Source organism: Pongo pygmaeus, chromosome 6, assembly GCF_028885625.2.
Source record: "Pongo pygmaeus isolate AG05252 chromosome 6, NHGRI_mPonPyg2-v2.0_pri, whole genome shotgun sequence".
NCBI lineage: Eukaryota > Metazoa > Chordata > Mammalia > Primates > Hominidae > Pongo > Pongo pygmaeus.
In genome coordinates this window covers 75,879,294-75,901,519 of record NC_072379.2, presented here as the reverse complement: position 1 = coordinate 75,901,519, position 22,226 = coordinate 75,879,294, and the positions used below count along the sequence as shown (strand labels likewise).

General features: G+C 37.1%; 1 protein-coding gene across 12 annotated transcripts in view; it reads left to right on the top strand.

Annotated features, from left to right (window-relative positions):
* Positions 1-22,226, top strand: part of PHF14 (PHD finger protein 14) — a 198,449-nt gene that overhangs the window by 2,906 nt on the left and 173,317 nt on the right. For all 12 annotated transcript variants that reach the window (XR_010126939.1, XR_010126938.1, XM_054494329.2 and 9 more), the window contains exons 3-4: positions 5,709-6,496; positions 14,032-14,176. Coding sequence is in view for 10 of the 12 variants with exons in the window: in XM_054494329.2 (XP_054350304.1) it covers positions 5,709-6,496; positions 14,032-14,176 (933 nt within the window). In the remaining 2 variants the exon portion in view is untranslated. The remainder of the gene's footprint in view (positions 1-5,708; positions 6,497-14,031; positions 14,177-22,226) is intronic.

Genomic DNA, 22,226 nt, shown 5'->3' with positions numbered 1-22,226 from the left:
ATAAAGTACTTTCTCAAAATATTTTATGATATCAAGCTAAGTAGAGATTTCTGACCTTGTTAAATCCTAATTATAATTGAAGAGAACTGTTATTTGTAAAAAATGATAGGATGAGTTTTGTTAGGTTGATATATCTGTATATCCCTTAAACACACTAAAAATATTTACTTTCTGTTCCCTCTTGTAATATAATATCTAGTATGCTGCACTCATAATTTACCTTCCTGGCCCCCTGGGGAGCTTAAATTTGTGACCTATGGTCTCAGGTCACAAATTTATATGTATGGTTCTTGGTATTTATTGTAAAAGGGAATTTAGAAGAAAATGATTGTATTTAAAATGATTAGTAGTCAACAGAAATTGAATCATATTTTTGACTCTTGTTTTAGTAGCATTGATGCTCTGCATAGCTGAGATATTGGCTTACTCTAGATTACCATTGTTTTCCATTTGAATCTTTTCTGTGCCTGAGATAGTATATATTTAGTTGGAGTCTTACAGAGAATAAGACATTTGTCCTATCACTGGTTTCCACACATGTTGAAGTTGTGGATTCCCAACCCTACTTATGAATAGGAGATTAAATTGGAAGTAGAGAAACGGTAGCTAAACATCTGTCTGATCATATCTTCTTTCAAAACAACTTCTAGAAATGACTTATTGAATGAACTATGGACTTCCTTAGAACTTAATATTAAAGTGGTTAGATTGGTTGGCCTTAATTTTGGCTAACTGGAGTCCGTGGATCAATTTCTTCTTACCTTCATCTTGAAATCTGAAATTCTGACTGTGAAACTTTTTATATTTCTGTTTGGTTTTAAGAATAAATATAGAAAACATTTGCAGATAAACATAATTTAACTCTATCATAAAATAGGAACCAATCAACATTGGTAAAGAATGACCCACCCGTAAGATTGGCAAGCGATTATAAGCCTGTACCTTTAGAAAATTATGAAACTGAAGATAGTTTATATTTTATTTTTAATGCAAAAGCAAAAGTAAGCTTCTCATTTTTGATTGAAAGCAGTCAATAAAGTTTGAAATGAGTAAGTCCTAAAATAGGGTATATATGCATTAGAATTATGGTGATAACCACCAGAAGAACCATATGTAGAAATGTTAGGTTGAACCATATGGAATTACCAGTTTTGTAGGTCCAAAACACACAGTCAAATATTAGCAATTTCATGGTTTGACCTAATTAAAGTGTTTATATTTGAGACTTGGGCATAGGGTTGGGTGTATGATAGGAGACTTATTTACATTTAGTTATCTGCTACATTAATTGAATGTTTTAAAGAATGTTTACATCTTTTTAAAGATGCAGACATGTATTACTTTTATTAACCAGACAGATTAGCCATGCCCTCTACCCCCATCCCCCACCAGGCAAAGTAAAATGGGGTTAACTTTAGATCTTGATCAAAAGTTAGTTTAGTTAGGCCATATTGCCAGGAAATAATTTAGTGAGAAGAGTCAGCCTGAGACTTTGGTGGTATTTTGTGCTTAATCTGACTTTGAATAAATGGATCAAGATGTGTTCATTGATTGTCCGTAGTTTAGCCGTTTGCTAGATGTTATGGTGAATTTACAAAACAGTAGTAATAATATTAGAATAAGTAAGTAAAATAACATATAAGTAAAATAAAAATTAGAATAATTAAATAAAATAATTGATACAAAGGATGGTTGATCACTTGTGTAGTTCAAGTCTTTCATAGGAAATGAGATTACTTTAGATTGATGTAGAACAATTTCATTGAGGAGAGGAGGTAAGAGTGGAACTATGAACAGAAGGATTTAGATAAACAGCAATCTTCGTGAGGCAAAAATTAAAAGTGTTGAGACTTGGAATTGTTTTTTATATTTGGGGATCAGTGTTGAGTAAAAGTAGAAGAGATAAGCCTGGAAAAATAGAATGAGGTCAAATTGTGGCCGTATATACGAGTTAATGGTTTCTCAACCTTGGCGCTATTGGCATTTTGTGTTGGATAATTTTTTGTTGTGGTAGCTTGTCCTGTACCCAGTAGGATGTTTAGCAACAACAACCCTTTCCTCTACTAGATGCCAGTAGCATCTTTCCTACCTGCCCCAGCCTCACCTCCACCCCCACTTCCACTGTTGTGGCAACTATTGTTTCCAGACATTGCCAGTTGTCCTCTGGGGGAAAAAAATGTTCCCATTTGAGTACCACTGGCTCATACAAACCAAGATGACATAGCTGGAACTAGAATCAGAAGTAGACGATGAGTTGTGTTGACTGATTGGCTGTCTTCAAGACATACACAGTTTTGGTCGAACATAGCCCTGGGATAGCTGTAAATAACTAGTAGAATAGTGATTGGTCTGTTATCTATTGTGTATATTTATAGTACTAACACTGTTGTACCAGATCAATGAACAGAATTAGATTGATGAAATTGATGAACAAATTTATATTGCATATATTGTATATTAACATAAAACTAAAATCATATTGATTTTGGTATGGGGAGAACATTGGATATAATGGTATTGATGGTTGATATTAATTAAATTAATTTTTATTATTTGATATTGTAAAGGAATTCTTGAAGGTTGGTGTTTTAAATTCTAATTTTAAAATTTATTTTATTTTTTTGTCTGGCCATTACCACTCAGAGGAGTTTTTAAAAATTCTGTAATGGTAAAAAATTTCTTAACTGTCTGTTAGTTGAAATAGCTATTGCTTGGAGAGATTCTGATATACTGTATGTTTGAGAAAGGTTATTGTTTATTTAACCAAATGGGAAGTAGGATTTCAATTTTAAAGATATATTTTTTTCAAATGTAAAAAAGGTTTATTGTAGACTTGAAATTAACTCTGTCTTTCTGCCTAAGATAATTTCTCCAGTCTATTTCTTTTTTTCCTTTCTCTTTTTTTTTTTTTTTGGAACATAGCACAGAGTCATTCTTTGATGACTAGGAAATTTTTTCTTTGCAGCCTATGGAAAAAATAGACATCCAAGGACCTTGATTTTTCTCATTGTCATTATTACCCAGCTATGCTTGTAAATAAATACGGTTTATCTCCATCCCTCCAGTGCATATGTACAAAAAAGAAATAGTGACTAATCGATGAAGAAGTTATTTTTCAGAGATCAGAGAAAGATAAGATTTGATATATTGCTGATCCCTATAGAAAGATAAAATTTGATATATTGCTGATCCCTATAGTTGGAGTCTGACTAATGTACTATATTTGGAGAATGAGGGGTTGGGTAAGCTATTAGGAGTTGGTTTTGTGGAAAAATGTCCATTCTTCTAATAATAGTTAACAAACATAAAACATTGAAATTTTTTTTAAAAATTGCTTTCTATTCAGGCATGGTTATAAATCAAAAACAGAATCAAGGAGTCTCAATTTACCTCCCATTTGAAAAAATAATTAACTAATTGGCATTGGCAACTACCAAAACAAAATCATAAAAATCTCTGACATTTTGTAAAATTTACCAAGTAATAGCAAATTTGGATTGGTCTCAATTTTGATCAGCTACCCACACTTCTGCCCCAGTTAATCTTTTGTGTCTATCGTGAAGTTTTGATTGGTAAAAAGCCTTCTAGAAGGTTGATCCAGAAGAAAAGTACCTTTTCTTTCATCTTCATCTCCTAGCTCTCTTAATTATGGCATTGCTTCCATTCTAGAGCCTAAGGTGTTTCAGTTTTCTTTAGTCAGTGTGCATAAAAAATCTGTGTCTTTGAAGTGTTTAGTCAACTCTGGTTATTATTTATTAAATCATAATTTTAAAATGTCTAGAGATTACTATTATTGTTATTTTTACCAGATGTGATTTTTCTTGGTAGGTTGGGTTTAATTGCTGTGAGTGGTTTACAAAATCATAATTTTCTTAATGCTTTAGAGACTGAAAAGAAGTCACTTGTTTGTGAGTAATATTGGGTCCACACTCTTGAAATCCAAGAAGCTCAAAAATCCAAATGTTTTGTAAGGTTGACACAAACTTACTTGATGGCAAAGCCTAACAGGAACTGGTAGGAGTTTATTTGTAGTATTTATTTCTCATACTCTGTAAATATTTATATTTTTCTCTGCAGAAATAATGTTTGATTATAGGATAATACCATAGACTTCACTGGGGGTATTAGTGTAATATATGGTGCATGTTCCATGTTACCCTTGAAAATCTGAGAAATTATGAATTCTGAAACACATCTGGTTCTTAAAGTTTCAGATAGGGAATTGCTGACCCGTATGATATTGCTCTTGTATCCTGTGCAAGGTTGTTTAGGATAAGAGTGTTTTTTTCAGAACAGTCCCAAGTAAGCTATGGATACCTACATGACAGTCGTGAGATTGATAATGATTTCATAGGGTCGGTCAGTATCTGTTAAATGTTAGTGTTTATTTTTTATGCAATTTTGCTTGCAGGATGTTTTTGTTAGCGGTCATTTGTATATGACTTGTGAGGTTCACTAGATACCAGATACTGATTACAGACAGCTTCCTTCAATTTTAGTGCTTAGTTAATTACAGAAGTTAAGCCTAGTTGAGTTAATAGAAATTAAAATGACGTGGAAACACTTTACTTTTTCCACCATTTTATCATTACCTTTTTCTTGGCTATAGGTGCAAAAAAATTCATCATCCTATGGATTTTACTGGCTAAGGCTTGACTGGTTTCTTCCCCATCTCCTACTGCTCCCTGTCCTCTTTCCCTCCTCCCATTTATTTCTCGCTTCAAATATTTTAGATTGTTATTTACTTGATTGGGTACAAAAAGAATGATTACTGAGTAATTACTGAGTAATGATTACTGAGTTACTAAGTAGTGTTGGGTTGAGAGGGACTGGGCTGCCCTAGGTAGGAGTGGAAGAAACCTGCTAGAAAGCTTATACTCCTGTGAGCTCTTTAATGTCTTCAGCCTAACTTTTTAGTAACCTCTGTGACTGCTCATTTTCAGGATGGACTGCTTTATTCATCAATTTCTTCCATTCTAGAGCATATAGTAGTTACTGTGTAGAAGTTTTGAAAGTGTAGTGACTCTTCTTTTATTGATATGAACAGTATCCTAATAAACAGGAAGATTGATAATTTCTCTTGCAACTTCCTTTTTCTGTGCCATTGCTATTGTCTCTTTTCACCTGTGTTCTTGGTATTCCTAAAATTTGTTCGGTATATTAGAGTTGTAGTATAAGTTGACTATCATAAATATCTATGCTCATTTTACTGGGTAAAGAGTAAAATAAATGAAGCAGTTTTATGGGTTAGATTTATCTTGTTTTGGTTTTGACTCAATACTTACAAGTCCATATAGTTTATAAAAGATGTTTAAGGGAGGAAGAATTTTGTCTGTATCATCAGTAAAATTAAAATCAAGTGCCCAATCTTAAAAGAAGCACATTTACTTTAAAAAATAATTGCCTTTTCGGTACCAAATATTGCCATATGACACAAAATAGTGCTTCTCTTTTCAAAGCATATTTTAATTTAGGGTTATATATATTCATCTTCATTAGTGCTATACTGAACTAAAACCATTGTATCAACTTCATTGATTTATTATTTGATCAGGTTGGGAATGTCTACCATTCTTTGACTTAAATTTGTTTATATTGTTTTGCAAGTTATTCACAAATTTTGGTGGTTTCATTTGTGTCAGCGTTGTGTGTGTGTGTGTGTATGTATATACATATGTGTGGTTTTTTTTTTCTCATATTTTCAACAGATTCTGAAGGGAGTGGTAATGGAAGTGAAGATGCTTCAAAGGACAGTGGAGAAGGTTCCTGTAGTGATTCTGAAGAAAATATTTTAGAAGAAGAACTGAATGAAGATGTTAAAGTAAAAGAAGAACAACTTAAAAATTCTGCAGAGGAAGAAGTACTATCATCAGAAAAACAGTTAATTAAAATGGAAAAGAAGGAGGAAGAAGAAAATGGAGAAAGACCTAGAAAGAAAAAGGAGAAAGAGAAGGAAAAAGAAAAGGAAAAGGAGAAAGAGAAGGAAAGAGAGAAGGAAAAAGAAAAAGCAACAGTATCTGAGAATGTGGCTGCTTCTGCTGCTGCCACCACACCAGCCACAAGTCCTCCTGCTGTTAACACATCCCCTTCTGTTCCCACTACGACAACTGCTACAGAGGAACAAGTCAGCGAGCCAAAAAAATGGAACCTTCGACGAAACCGACCACTTCTGGATTTTGTGTCCATGGAAGAGCTGAATGACATGGATGACTATGACAGTGAGGATGACAATGATTGGCGACCTACTGTAGTAAAGAGAAAAGGGAGATCTGCATCTCAGAAAGAGGGAAGTGATGGAGACAATGAGGATGATGAAGATGAGGGAAGCGGGAGTGATGAAGACGAGAATGATGAAGGCAATGATGAAGATCATAGTAGCCCTGCCAGTGAAGGGGGTTGCAAGAAGAAGAAGAGTAAAGTTCTTAGCAGAAACAGTGCTGATGATGAGGAACTGACCAATGATAGCCTGACCCTATCTCAAAGCAAGAGTAATGAGGTAGATCAACCCAATTTTTATATCTGTCTGTCTGGGGAAAAGGGAATTCTTCTCTAAATCACTCTACACATTGTAATAAGTGGCTTCCTTGAAATCCTATTTATAGACGGCTGTGGGATGAATGAGCACCCTAACTGTAACATTTTTTCATTTGGCCAACAGACTTTTATTAAATATCTACTATTTGTCACCGTTCTCAAGGAGCTCACAATCTCTGTCCTCAAGGAGAAATATTTAGAGAAATATTTTTATATCCATAGACTTGGGAAATGACAAAGTTTTCCATTCTCCTTTTTATCCCTTTACTCCTTTGTTCAGAGGACTGCTGAATGGTGCTGAGTGGATTATGAAAACAAAGGTCACCTTTCTTTCAACTTAGTTATGTCCATATCCATATTAAAATGTAGGCCTTTAGAATACCTTAGAGCAGGGCAACAGTCTAATGATTTTCTCAAACCTTTAGAGATTCATTTTAAAGATTAATTCCTTTACCAGTTGTAGCACTTATCATCTTTTTAGTCACCAAATCTTTGCTTTATGTGTATGGGACATACACATAAGTATGAACTATTTTTACATATATTTAGTAAATAAATTCTCTCTACAAAGAAATGGAATAAAAACCCAAACATTTGCATCATAAAACAGACATTTTTGTCATAAAACTGCAGTAATGGCTCAGTGTTTCTCTACTTGAAGTTCTACTACTGAAAGTTAGGTTTATCCATTGATCTCAGAGATGCATCATTCAAGACTCTTCAGTCAAACACATTTGTGTCTCTTTGTCTATGTGTTTTTGTATATGTTTCTCTTCAAAAGAAAGATTGAGTTGTTGTCTTACATGTAGATATATCTGTTACATCACATGTAGAACTGTAATAATTGTGTCATTTCTGTTATTTCTGTTAATGTTTATATTCACCAAAATTTATTTCTTTACCAAACACTTATTTTTTTTCCATATCAGTGAAGTAAGTTAAACTGGTAGAAAGATTTTTTCTCTTATGCTTTATTTGTTCTTTCACATTTTTCTGCCTACAAGTTTTACATAGCAGTGATTATCTATTTTAATTGCTTTGCTTAAAAATTTGGTGATTTCCTTACCAAAATAATCTATAGCAGGCTGTGAGGTTATCAGTGGAGATGAGACAGCAGTTTATATTTGGATTATAAACATTGGTTAACTTCTGAAACCAATATTTTATATGAAAAAATATTGCCTACCTTCAATGTCATTCTAAGTATCTTTAAAGGAAAGTTGTCATTTGGGAAATAGTGTAATATTTTTAATGATATAGCACAGGCAGTTCCATATTATCAATGCTTAAACAGGCATGGAAAAATCTAATTGTATTTAATTTAGGCATGCATGCCGTTTATGTTATAGCAGTTACTACTCTATATCTAATGAATAAGTTTACTTTTGACCACATCACTTCCTTCATTTTTATTAGGTTGATATTCTTAGAAGTAGTCTAGCTAATGATAGAGGCAGTGTGGATTAGATTTACGCTAAAGTGTGGGGGACACCTGCATGTGTTTAGAAATTTGCCACGTAAAATGTGTATAGTATCTGTTTATTAAACCTGTACTTCATAAATACTGCGTAAGAGGTTGTAGACTAACATTTATGATGCATTTAAAGTCCATGTGTTGGTTGTTTAGTTTTTTTCCCCCACTAGAAGACACTTTAGTAAATAAAGGGACCTTTTATGTTTAGGTTAATAGTCCCAAACACAAACACATTCCAAGAATGAGATTCCAAAGTGCTTCTTCGAAAAGTGCCCATGTAGAAGAGATTATAAAAAGTTACTTTTTCTCCAGAATAACATTCTACTTGAAAGCTTGAGTCATTTTCCCCACAACTCTATTATTCAAGCTCTACAGTAATTTTTTGATGATTTTAGTTTATTTAAATTATGTCCCTCAAATTGGATAATTACATTTTAATTAAAAAACTAACCAATTGTGATTATTGGTTATATTTCTAGTTTTCTTATTTGTATGATCTTAATTTTGTGAAAAGATGATTAAAGCTAGTCCTCGTTGCCTGTGGCCAATGTTTTTTGTCTTAATCTTCCTGGTTATTTTAGCTAGTGATAATTTCTGTGTCCATTACATAGTTAAGCATATATTTGATTATATTTGAAGTTTGATTTTCCCTGCTTTTACTTTGTTTTCAGAAACTACTTTGTAGTAGAGATAGGTGAAAATGTAGCTTTAGAAATACATAATAGAAATATATAATTATACCATATTTAGTTTATAAGCAGGCAGACATTTTTCTTGGCTGCTATGTTAAGTTCACTTGTAGCAAAATGATGACCTGAAACTTTCATAATTTTGAAGTTTCTTATGGGAACTTGATATTTGTTTTAGCAGGGCCCTTTTATAATTGCCACTCTTAATGGCCTTAACATATGCTTAATGGCCTTAACAACATGCTGCAGACCCTGAAATACTCTCTAGCAGTGATTTTCAAAATTTTTTTTTTTTTTTTTTTTTTTCTTGAGACAGGGTCTCACTCTGTTGCCCAGGCTGGAGTACAGTGCTGTGATCTTGGCTCACTGCAACCTCCGCCTCGTGGGTTCAAGCAGTTCTTCTGCCTCAGTCTCCCGAGTAGCTGGAACTACAGGTGCGTGCCACCATGCCCAGCACGTTTTTGTATTTTTAGTAGAGATGGGGTTTCACCATGTTGGCCAGGCTGTTCTCCAACTCCTGACCTCAAGTGATCCACCCGCCTTGGCCTCCCAAACTGCTGGGATTGATTATAGGCATGAGCCACCACACCTGGCCTCATTTTAAAATTTTTTAAATGTTTATTTTTTTTGAGACAGAGTCTCGCTTTGTTGCCCAGACTGGGGTGCAGTGGTGTGATCATGGCTGACTGCAGCTTTGATCTCCCAGGCTCAGGCAGTTCTCCCACCTCAGCCTTTGGAGTGGCTGAGACTACAGGTATACGACCACGACTGGCTAATGCTTTTATTTTTGATTATTATTATTATTTTTTTTTTTGTACAGATGGTATCTCACTATGTTGCCCAGGTTGGTGTCAAATTCTTGACCACAAGCAGTCCTCCTGCTTCTGCCTTCCAAAGTGTTGGGATTACAGGTGTGAGCCACCACACATAGCCCCTTTACAGTTTTAAAAATTATTGAGGACAACCATTAATATTTATGTAGGTTATATCTGTTGATATTTACCATTTCAAATTAAAACTGAGGAAGTACAGAAGTTGTCAGATCCCATTTCATGTAGTGTCTGGAAAACTTCATGGTACTCCCATGAGAGAGAGAGTGAAAAAGACAAATAATGTCTTAGTATCATTATGAAAACTGCCTTTACCTCTTATACCTGCTGAAAGAGAGTTCACTGGACCACACCTTGAGAACTGCTGCTCTAGAACTGGGCATTAGATAAACTGCATTTTCTGCAAACAGATACCTGTTTTTGTCAATGACCTTATGGCATTTTTTTAATTTAGTGCAGTCTGAAGAATCCCCTTGAAATGTGGTTGTATGTCTTTTTCAGCCGTTAATCTTGCAGCTTTGAGATTCCTTAAGATTATCTTGCCCTTTAGTTTTCTGAGGTAAGTTTTTTGGGGAAGGCAGTGTACTATTTTCAGAAATTGTTCCCATTTTCAAGATTTTGAAACTAAAGTTTTGCATGAGAATTAATACATGACAGTAAATTATATCAATAGAATTGGCATTTTTGTTTTGTAAAAGAAAGAAGAGCTCTGTTCTCACAGAAAATATTTAAAATTAGAGACAGTTTGGATTTTGGATTACTGCTTTATAAATGCAACTTTATGTTCTTTGCTGAGTAGAATTTTTTTTCCATAAAAGGCTCTGTTAAAGGTATTAGGTGTCATGTTGAGAAATGGCAATTGTTGCTTGATTTTTGTGAATTAAAATGTAAAAATTTTACCAAAATTTATAAATATCCACTTCTATTTGGGACTTCTAAGTTATTAATCAGTTGCCTTTTTACACATTGCAAAATGAAACAAATTGCTCTGAGTCCTAAAAAAAAGTCAGTTCTGTAACATTTATAAATATTGAGATTCATGAGAATTTAACCTTTTCTAAAAACGTAGAGGAAGTAGAAGTATGATTGGTCAAGCTTTCTGTTATAATAATTTTTTCTTCATGGCAGTAGGATTCTTTTAATTCTAATTTTACAGGAAATATGCTGGAATTTCCTTGTATTAAACACATGTGATTTAGATAAAATTTAGCCTATTGTATATATCATTTACAATCATATGTGGAATATATATATAAATGAACAGTAAGTATATTTTAGAGCCTGTGGAGAACATTGATCAGTATTATCATTTTGGGGGTAAGTTTTAAATCCTGATGGAAAGAATGAAATGATTGACTATAAGTAGTGATTGATTTATTCATATAGTATCATTTATTCTTCCTATAATTACATTGGATTCCATTAAATTATTCCATCATAATAAAGTTATTTTCTAGGTGGTACTTTTTTGCCATTCAAAACCTATTTTCCTGATGTCTATTTTTATGTAAAACCATATTTTAGAAATTTTATGTTAAAAGCTTCAGCTTAACTACTTTCTCTGAAACCTTGAAAGATGATATACATCTTCAGAAATATACTAACAACAGTTGATAATAAATCAGGTTTTGTATTGATCTAATCATAAGTGTGCTTAAACTTGTGTTTGATCTGTTAAAACAGATCTAGCTGGGCGTGGTGGTACATACCTGTAAACCCAGCTACTCGGGAGGCTGAGACAGGAGAATCGCTTGAACCCAGGAGGTGGAGGTTGCGGTGAGCCAAGATCCCACCATTGCACTCCAGCCTGGGCAACAAGAGCGAAACTCCTTCTCAAAAAAAAAAAAAAAAAAGAAAAAGAAAGAAAACTGAGATCCCAATTTTTTTTAAGGAGGATGTGTTACTTAGATTTTCCAGTTAAAACATTGTCTGCCAGCCATTTGGTTAGGGAAATATTTTATCTCTAGTTTTCCCTATTTCCGTCTTTGCATTACATTTCTATTAAGAGCCTCAAGTCATGAGGATCAGAGGGCCAGAAACATTAGTTAATGTTGTTTTCTCTGCCTCTAAATGGTAATAGATGTGGAGAGAAATTGGTGTAGAGATATGATTTAGGCATTTATGGTTTTTCTGAGCAAAATGGAAAAATAGGAAAATAGAGGAATTAGAACTGCATTTTGATACAACTTTTTCTGACCCTTAGAAATATACTTGTTTCTCATATGGGTAAACCTTTTTTCCAGGGCTGATTAATTTTAATTCCACCAGAGAAGTTACCACACAGTCCATAAGGACATATAGCATCCTAATTTTCAAACTGTGATTGTTTGCTAAATTAGTTTCTAGTCTGTATTTTTTTTTTTTTTAACAACCTAGATGTGGTATTCTAAGGAAAGTCTTTTTTGGACTTACCATGGGGGTGATATTTAAAGTAGTAGTGCTCATTGGAGCCTGCAACTTTTCTTTTGGGAGTACAAGGAAGATCCTCAGTGTAATAAATTATCAGTTCATGTTCCTCTTTTTGAACCACCTTAACAAGAGATACAGCGGAAAGGAAAAGGCATTGACCATTTATTGAGTGTCTAGTTTGTGCCAGGAACATTCTTGCCATATATTGTTAATTCTTATAACCTCCTGAGGTAGATATTATTTTTATCGCCATTTTGCAGATAAAGAAATTACAGCTTTGAGGTTCAGTAGGGAATAAGCGAGAGGTGAGAAAGAAACTTAGAATATTTGATTTCAAGTCAACTTTGAAGCATGGCTAATAGTATGAAAATCTGGGCAGATTTTTGTTTGCTTACTCTGGTACTGTAAAACCAGATGAGTTTTCTTTAGGATGTTTTCAGTTTTATTTGCCAGCCATTTGTCAGCTCCAGACCTATTTTGTTTGGTTTTATAACACAGAGAAGCAAAATACAGAACTTAGAAATACTAGAATTCTAAAGAGAAATGATACTATATTCTTGTTGATGTTTGCATTCTTTTCTGATTGTTTTACAAATCTGCCACAATTTTAGATGTTATACACAAAGTATATTGGAAGAATTATTAATTGTGACCTTCAAGTGTATTCAAGTGTCACTTACAAATTGCTGTTGAAATGATGGCTCCAAATGTTACTTTTGGATATTGGTTGAGTTTAAAAGAATATAAAAATATAAAAAATAATAAAATATATTTATGAAAAATATATATGGTGTATTGTATGAAACTAATTTATTAAATTTATTTCTGAATATTGTTAGGTTCATAAATAAAAATGTATGGACCCAAGTGCCATCTTTTATTATATGTAATGTTAAGCACAATCTATTAAATATGCAAGAATCATTTTCTTAACTTATTTAAAGTTTAAATCTATAATGCAGAAGGTTTAAATGAAAACAAGCAGACCCTCTTCTGAAATTTTATCTTTTAAATATCAGTCTGTTAATACGTCTTCCTATACTTTTTCTTTTTGAGACGGGGTCTTGCTCTGTCCCCCAGGCTGGAGTGCAGTGGTGCCATAATAGCTTGCTGCAGCATTGAATTCCTGGGATCAAGTGATCTTCCCGCCTCAGCCACCTGAGTACCTGGGACTAAGGGCATGCATCACCATGCCCAGCTAATTTTAAAATATTTTGTAGAGACAGGATCTCACTGTGTTGCCCAGGTTGGTCTCAAACTCCTGGCCTCAAGTGATCCTCCTGCCTCAGCCTCCCACGGTATTTGGGATTACCGGCGTGAGCCACTGTGCCCATCCTCTCTTTTTGTAGTATCACTAGCTAGATGTTTTTATTACCAGTTTACACTAGATATTTCTTGATAGAGACCTAATTAATAGAGTTCTCTGACCCTTCTAGCAGCTAGTCAATCTGGATCCTTTTTTAGATTATTTTCTGTATCTGTGTATTCCATATACCTACGCAGGCTCTCATGGATCTGTCTTATAGTAGTTTGATAATGCTGGAATTTCTGAATTTCCCGGTACTTAAGGAGTATAGAGTCCTTAAGTGTGCCATCACATACATACTTGCTTATATGTTATTTTGAATTGATTTTTTTCCTATTTTGTGTATGTGTGTCTTGTCTCCTCTAGGTAGGATTATAAGCTCCTAAAGTTTAAGAATCATGTCTTGTACTTTTAAAACACATGTATAGGATCAATGATTACTTTGATTACTTGTGGATTCATTTTTCGTTTTTCCTAGTTTAAGGGGCAAAGCAGATCAAGAGTTGTTAGTTGCATGCGTGCTTTTTCATATCCTAGAGGAGAGAGAATACAAAGCTTGCAGAGAAGTGAAAAATTAAATAAGAGGGTGCTTATAGGATTCTTTGACAAAGAGGTCAAGTATATATTTCTCAAATATAATGTACTTTGAAGTTAATAAAAGAATGGAAAATGGAGCATACATTTGGAAATGCATATAATAATGTTTAAGTAATAAAGAGAATTTTAGTGATTAATTTTTTTTTTACTTTAAACGTGATTTTCTGATATATGTTAATATTTTAATATTAGGACTCGCTGATTCTTGAGAAGAGTCAAAACTGGAGCTCTCAAAAAATGGACCATATTCTGATTTGCTGTGTTTGTCTGGGAGATAATAGTGAGGATGCTGATGAAATAATTCAGTGTGACAATTGTGGCATTACAGTCCATGAAGGTAATGTTGCTTTCTTTTCTCTCTTTTTAGAAATGGCTGACTGTGGCTCTTTTACATTTGTACTAAGGTGGTTCTACAATATTTCATGGTGTTTCGGTTGAAATAATGCTAAATGATCAAAGTATGGATGCTGTTTTTCAGGTTATCTTTTATTTTATTTTGAGTTGGAGTCTCACTGTGTCACCCAGGCTGGAGTGCAGTGGCACAATCTCAGTTCACTGCAACCTCCACCTCCCAGGTTCAAGCGATTCTGCTGCCTCAGCTTCCCGGGTAGCTGGGACTACAGGCGCCCACCACCACACCTGACTAATTTTTGTGTTCTTTTTTATTTTATTTTTATTTATTATTTTTGAGATGGTGTCTTGCACTGTCGCCCAGGCTGGAGTGCAGTGGCGCTATCTCGGCTCACTTCAACCTCCGCCTCCTGGGTTCAAACTATTCTGCCTCAGCCTCTTAAGTAGCTGGGATTACAGGCACGAGCCACCACGCCCAGCTAATTTTTGTATTTTTAGTAGAGATGGTGTTTCACCGTATTGGTCAGGCTGGTCTTGAGCTCCTGACCTTGTGATCCACCCGCCTCGGCCACCCAAAGTGTTGGATTACAGGCGTGAGCCACCACGCCCGGCCAATTTTTGTGTTCTTAGTAGAGACGGGGTTTCACCATATTGGCCAGGCTGGTCTCAAACTCCTGACTTTAAGTGATCCGCCTGCCTCAGCCTCCCAAAGTATTGGGATTACAGGTGTGAACCACCACACCTGGTCCCCCAGTCATCTTAATTAAAAAAAAAATTTTAAATAATGAAAATAGAAATGCTATATGGAAATCAGTATTTCTTTAAAGGTCAGTGTTCTGGTATTGTATTTTATGGTGCTATTTCTTGTTTTTTTTTTTAATTTTTAAATTTTTTTTTGTAGAGACAGGGTTTTGCTATGTTGCCCAGGCTGATCTTGAACTCCTGGCCTCAAGCTATCTGCCTGCCTCGGCCTCTCAAAGTGCTGAGATTACAGGCATGGGCCAGTGTTCCAGGCCTTATTTCCAGTTTTTATTTTAATTTTAAATTTTTAAAAATTATTTCTAGTTTTTAAATAAAATTCAGAAGTAGGAAAAAGTTGACTATTTTAGTCTGATAGAAAGCATTCTTAAAAAACTTATATTCTATCAATTTTTTGTAGCTTCTTCTTTCATAGTTGTACTTTTTGAGACAGTCTTGCTCTTGTCCAGGCTGGAGTGCAGTGACGCGATCTCAGGTCACTGCAACCTCTGCCTCCCAGGTTCAAGCGATTCTCTTGCCTCAGCCTCCCGAGTAGCTGGGATTACAGGTGCCTGCCACCATGCCTGGCTAATTTTTGTATTTTTAGTAGAGATGGGGTTTCACCATGTTGGCCAGGCTAGTCTCGAATTCCTGGCCTCAAGTGATCCACCCGACTTAGCTTCCCAAAGTGCTGGGATTACAGGTGTGAGCCACCATGCCTGGCTGACAGTATGTATTTCTTAAGAGCAAAGGGCCGGGTGCAGTGGCTCACGCTTGTAATCCCAGCACTTTGGGAGGCCGAGGCAGGCGGATCACCTGAGGTCAGGAGTTTGAGACCAGCCTGGCCAACATGGCGAAACCCCATCTCTACTAAAAATACAAAAATTAGCCAGGTGTGGTAGCTTATGCCTGTAATCCCAGTTACTTGAGAGGCTGAGGCAGGAGAATCACTGGAACCCAGGAGGCAGAGGTTGCAGTGAGCCAAGATTGTGCCACTGTACTCCAGCCTGGGCGACAGAGGAAGACTCTGTCTCAAAATTAAAAAAAAAAAAAAAAAAAGGCATTCTCTTACATAACCACATAATTACCAAAGTCAGGAAGTTAGCATTGATGAAATACTGTTTTATCTAATCTATATAGATTCTATTCAGATGTTGCCAGTTGTCCCAACAATGTCATTTCTAACAAAATAAAACCCAGGATCATGTACTGCATTTAATCATCATGTCTGTTTAGTCACCTTTAATGTGGAACAGTCCTTGAGTTTCTGTCTCATAGACATTTTTAAATATAGACCAGTTTTTTTTATTTTGTTTTGTTTTTACAGAATGTTCCTAATATGATTAGATTTGGGTTATACGCTTTTGGCCGGAATACCACGGAAGATATATAGTGTTCTTAGTGCATCGTATTAGGAAGCATATGATATTTATTTGTGCAGTTACTGGTGATATTACTATTACTTTTTTTCTTCAGTTTTATTGCATAAGCCTACCAATTTAGAATACTGGTGATATTTTGATCACTTGGTTGAAAGGGTGTCTTTCTGGTTTATCTGTGGTAAAGTTATTTTTTCTTACCAATTAATTATTATTATTATTATTTTTTAATCAGGGCTGTGACTACCACAAAACAGTATTTCTATGACCTTTCTCTTACCTGCTTTTCTGGTATTACAGCCCTTGTCCCAAGTAATTCTGGGAGTCTGCTGGACTTGTGGGACTTCGCACGATCTGTGATTCTCTAGCTAATCCTCTTGTCTTCATGTGGAGCTGCCCTTTTTTGCTGCTAACACTCACTGTGGGAATATCTCCAGTTACTGTTATTCATTTATATTTTTAGTAATGTTTGTTGAGTACCTTCTATGTGCTTGGTATTCTGTAAATTTTAGGCATATGAAATAGAATGTACAAATTGTTGACCTGGTGGAACTTAATGTCTGGACAGACAGGCAGTAAACAAACCAATATATCTCTTAGTTGGTGGCCCAGATTCTGAAGAAAAATGAAGTAGGACAAGGAGTATAGGAATGCTATGTGTGAGGGTGGTTGGGTGAGTTGCAGAAGTTTGTATTTATAAAAGTTGATAAGGGGTTGGGTACGGTGGCTCATGCCTGTAAATCCCAGCACTTTGGGAGGCCAAGGCAAGCGGATCACCTGAGGTCAGGAGTTTGATATCAGCCTGGCCAACATGGTGAAACCACGTCTCTACTAAAAATACAAAAATTAATCTGGCATGGTGGCACGTGCCTGTAATCCCAGCTACTTGGGAGGCTGAGGCAGGAGATTCGCTGGAACCTAGGAGGTGGAGGCTGCAGTGAGCCAAGATTGCGCCAGTGCACTTTGGCCTGGTTGACAGACGGAGACTGTGTCTCAAAAAAAAAAAGTTGTTAAGGGAAGTCCACTCTGATAAGAGGATATTTGAGCTGTGACCTGAAGGAAGTAAAGGAACAAGTCATGTAAATATATCGGGGCACAATGGTCCATGCCTGTAATCCCAGCACTTTGCGAGGCCGAGGCGGTGAATCACTTGAGGTCAGAAGTTCAAGGCTAGCCTGTCCAACATGGTGAAACCCCATCTCTACTAAAAATACAAAAAATTAGCTGGGCATGGTGGCATGTGCCTGTAGTCCTAGTTACTCAGGAGGCTGAGGCAGGAGAATGGCTTGAACCCAGGAGGCGGAGGTTGCAGTGAGCTGAGATCAAGCCACTGCACTCCAGTCTGGGCGACAGAGTGAGACTCCATCTCAAAAAAAAAAAGATCTTGAAGTGGTAGCATGCTTAAGAGTGTTTGTATAATGGCACAGAAGTTTGTATGGCTAGAACTGGGTGAGCAAGCTGGTTAGTGGTGTGAGTAGAGATGGGAGTAATCCAGCTGGGGTCTTGTAGATTCTGGTACTGATTTTAGATTTTATTATTGTGTCCGGAATTGGTGGGTTCTTGGTCTCACTAACTTCAAGAATGAAGCCGTGGATCCTCGCGGTGAGTGTTAACAGTTCTTAAAGGCGGCGTGTCCAGAGTTTGTTCTTTCTGATGTTCGGATGTGTTCGGAGTTTCTTCCTTCTGGTGGGTTCGTGGTCTCGCTGGCTCAGGAGTGAAGCTGCAGACCTTCGCGGTGAGTGTTACAGCTCATAAAGGCAGCGCGTACCCAAAGAGTGAGCAGCAGCAAGATTTACTGCAAAGAGCGAAAGAACAAAGCTTCCACAGCGTGGAAGGGGACCTGAGGGGGTTGCCACTGCTGGCTGGGGCAGCCTGCTTTTATTGCCTTATCTGGCCCCCACCCACATCCTGCTGATTGGTCCATTTTACAGAGAGCTGATTGGTCTGTTTTACAGACAGCTGATTGGTCTGTTTTGACAGGGTGTTGATTGGTGTGTTTACAATCCCTGAGCTAGACACAAAAGTTCTTCAAGTCCCCACAGAGCACTGATTGGTGCATTTACAAACCTTGAGCTAGACACAGGGTGCTGATTGTTATGTTACAAACCTTGAGCTAGACACAGAGTGCTGATTGGTGTATTTACAATCCCTTAGCTAGACAGAAAGATTCTCCAAGTCCCCACCAGATTAGCTAGATACAGAGTGCTGATTGGTGCATTTACAAACCTTGCGCTAGACACAGAGTGCTGATTGGTGTATTTACAAACCTTAAGCTAGACACAGAGTGCTGATTGATGTATTTACAATCCCTTAGCTAGACATAAAGGTTCTCCAAGTCCCCACTAGACTCAGGAGCCCAGCTGGCTTCACCCAGTGGATCCCACACCAGGGCCGCAGGTGGAGCTGCCTGCCAGTCCCGTGCCGTGCACCCACGTTCCACAGCCCTTGGATGGCCGATGGGACTGCGCCACAGAGCGGGGGCAGCGCTCGTCAGGGAGGCTCGGGCGGCGCAGGAGCCCACGGCGGAGGCGGGGAGGCTCGGGCATGGTGGGCTGCAGGTCCCGAGCAGGGGGACCTTGCGGGGAGGCAGCTGAGGCCCGGCAAGAATTTGAGAGCAGCACTGGTGGGCCAGCACTGCTGGGGAACCCGGCACACCCTCCACAGCTGCTGGCCCAGGTGCTAAGCCCCTCACTGCCCGGGGCTGGCAGTGCCCACCAAGCCCATGCCCACCTGGAACTTGCGCTGGCCCGCAAGCGCCTTGTGCAGCCCCAGTTCCCGCCCGTTCCTCTCCCTCCACACCTCCCCTCAAGCTGAGGGAGCTGGCTCCAGCCTCAGCCAGCCCAGAGAGGGGCTCCCACAGTGCAGCTGCAGGCTGAAGGGCTCCTCAAGCGAGGCCGAGGAGGCACCAAGAGCGAGCGAGGGCTGTGAGGGCTGCCAGCACACTGTCACCTCTCATTATGATGGATATGGGAAGCCATAACATGGCTTTTGAGCAGAGGATTAATATCGTTTGATTCATGTTTTGGAAGGATCACTCAGACTGCTGGGTTGGGAGTAGACTGAAGTGAATCTAAGGTGGGAAACTAGGAAAATATTTAGGAGACCATTGCAATTATCTAAGAGAGGAATTGGTTTTGAGGTAGATAGTAAAAGTTTGGTTTTAAATTGTGTTTATATAAGATGTTAGGACTAGAAATTTCAATTTGGGACTTATCAGCCTGAAGATGTTAATGCAAAGATGTAAGACTAAATGCTTGCAACAGAGTCATCCTAGTACTTTAGAGGAGATGGGGAACACATGGCCAGTGAGATATGAGAACCATGGGTGATGACCCAGATAAAACTGTTTCAAAAAGAGAAAGTCAGTAAATGTGTCAAATAATGTTTTTAAGAGTGGGGAATCACCCTAATTCAATGCTGGACTTCAAGTACACCACCAGGCAAGCTATCCCAGAGGTTATTGAAAAAAAAAAACTAATTGATAAAATGTTTATATCACATAATTCATTAAATAAATATAAAATACACAGAAGCAAGGGGAAAGATAGAGGATAAGTTAACACATTTAGGCTGGGGTTTAAGTAGGATAGAAGGACCACACTATCTAAATAAATCCTGGGGTACATAGTGTTGGTATGTTTTGGCTTATCAACCTTCTTTGCTAATGCTGTGGTTGTGAGAACCAGAGCCCACAAAGTAGGTGCCCTGGGCCAAAGATATACACTCTCAGGAAGATACAGGAACAAGTATGCCTGGTCATGGCGTTAGCTCTCCAGTTAATCTACTCAACAGCCCTAGGTTTTATTTGTATTTGTTAGTGACCAAAGTAGGTATCACCAATGCGTGGCCAAATTAAGGCCTCACGAATATTGAGTTCTAAGTGTCGCATATATATTTAATGTATTCTGACTCTTTGGTGCCTTTTGCATATTTGCCTCAAGAATATTAGATACATCTTGGTCCTTCTATCCCTTTCTGTCTGTATTTAATGCATACATGCTTTACTTACTTTTTATCTATACATATATAAGTTTTATTGATCTCATTTTGTTTCTCTATAGTAGAGTTTAATATCCTCAAGCAGAGCAAAAACACATTATAACTGAGAATATATTATTGAATTTAGTAACATGAGGGTCGTTGGCCATCTTGACCTGAGAGAGTTCAAAGTGAGAATAAAAGAAGGGAAAGTGCAAAAAGTGACCAAATGCAATTCCTATGATGAGTTTTTATATAGAGAAGCCAGGAGATGGGAAAGGGATGTGAAATTGAGGGAGGGTTTTTTTCTTTCTTATTTTAGATGCTGTATTAATTATCTGCTTCTGTGGAACAAATTATCCCAAAACATAGCAGCTTAAAACAACAAACATTTATTATTTCACATGATTTCTAAGGGTTAAGAATCTGGGAGCAGTTGGTTGGGTTGTTCTGGCTTAGAGTCTCTCATGAAGTTGCAGGTCAAAGCCATAGCCTGGGCTGTAGTCATTTTAAGGTTTGGCTGGACCTGGAGGATTTGCTTCTAAGCTAAGTCAAATAGTTGTTGGTAGGCTTCAGTTCTTTGATGGCTGTTGGCCAGAGACCTCAGTTTCCTACTGCATGGACCTCCCTCATAAGCTGCATGAATGTCTTCATGAAGGGCAGCTGGCTTCAGAGTAAGTGATCAAAGAGAGAAAGAGATGGAAGCAGTTGTATCAGAGTGCTAGTATATTTTATAATCTAATATTGGTAGTGCATACAACTATTTCTGCCATATTCTGCTGTTCACACAAGCCAACCCTAGTCAGATGTAGGTGGGGACATTCTAAGAGTGTAACTACCAGGAGGCACTGATTTTTAAGGGCTATCTTAGAGGCTGCCTACCACATGTGCAGAGATTATATAGCATGTTGTGTGCTGATGGAAGTGACCCAGTGGAAAGGGAGAATTGGTGATATAAGGAAAATAGTAAGGAAAGAAGGGGGAACAATTGCTGGAACAAAGGTTTTGAGTGCAAGATTAGAGGGGATGAGATCCAGTACCAAGTAGAGAGATTGAGTAGATAAGAGTAACCATAGTAATTAGGGAAAAAAGGATATATGGGTCCAGATGTAGCTAGGTTGTTAGATGTGGTAGTTGGAGCATGTGTAAGTTATTTTTAAAATGTTTCTTGTTTTCTCAGTGAAATAGGAAGCAAAGCCATTAGCAGAGAGTGGGGACAGTGGGGAGTTAGAGATTTGGGGAGGCAGAGTTGTATAAATTTATTTGGGAGAATAAACTGAATAAGGAAATATATACCTAAAATATATATGTATACACACACACACACACACACACACACACACACACACACATATATACACATACATAGCAATAAGACCACTTGATATTAGTGGTAATGAATATAAAGGGCTCATTAATATAAATATCATATTCATATGAATATGCTATTAGTGCTAATGAATACTGTTACTGAGAAAAGTAAACATGGTTGAATGTATGTGTATTTTTCTTCTCCAGGTGTGGTTCAGATTCCTGGGAGTAGGTAAAGAATATGTTAACTCAGGAGTAGCAGCTACTTTGGCAGTGTTTGTTACGTTGATCACTGATGATCACAAACATGTTACTGCTGCTTATATCCATGAATGTCATTGCTGATATGTGATACAGTCATGATGAGTTCTGTTAGTTTTGGTGATTATCTTATGATGCTGAGGGCACTATCTCTATTTTTCTCTGCTTCATTATAATGCTGAGTACCATCTCTACTTCTTAAGTCATTCTTAGGTCTACTTCTTAGATTTTGGTCATTGACTATGGATGTATTTTTTCAGGCCAGCACAGTAGTTTTAAGTAATTGAATTGGTTGCTAACATTTATACATTGGGAAATCTTACACATTTAGGATTTCAAGCTTCTTTTGCAAAGTTCTGGCGGCACTAG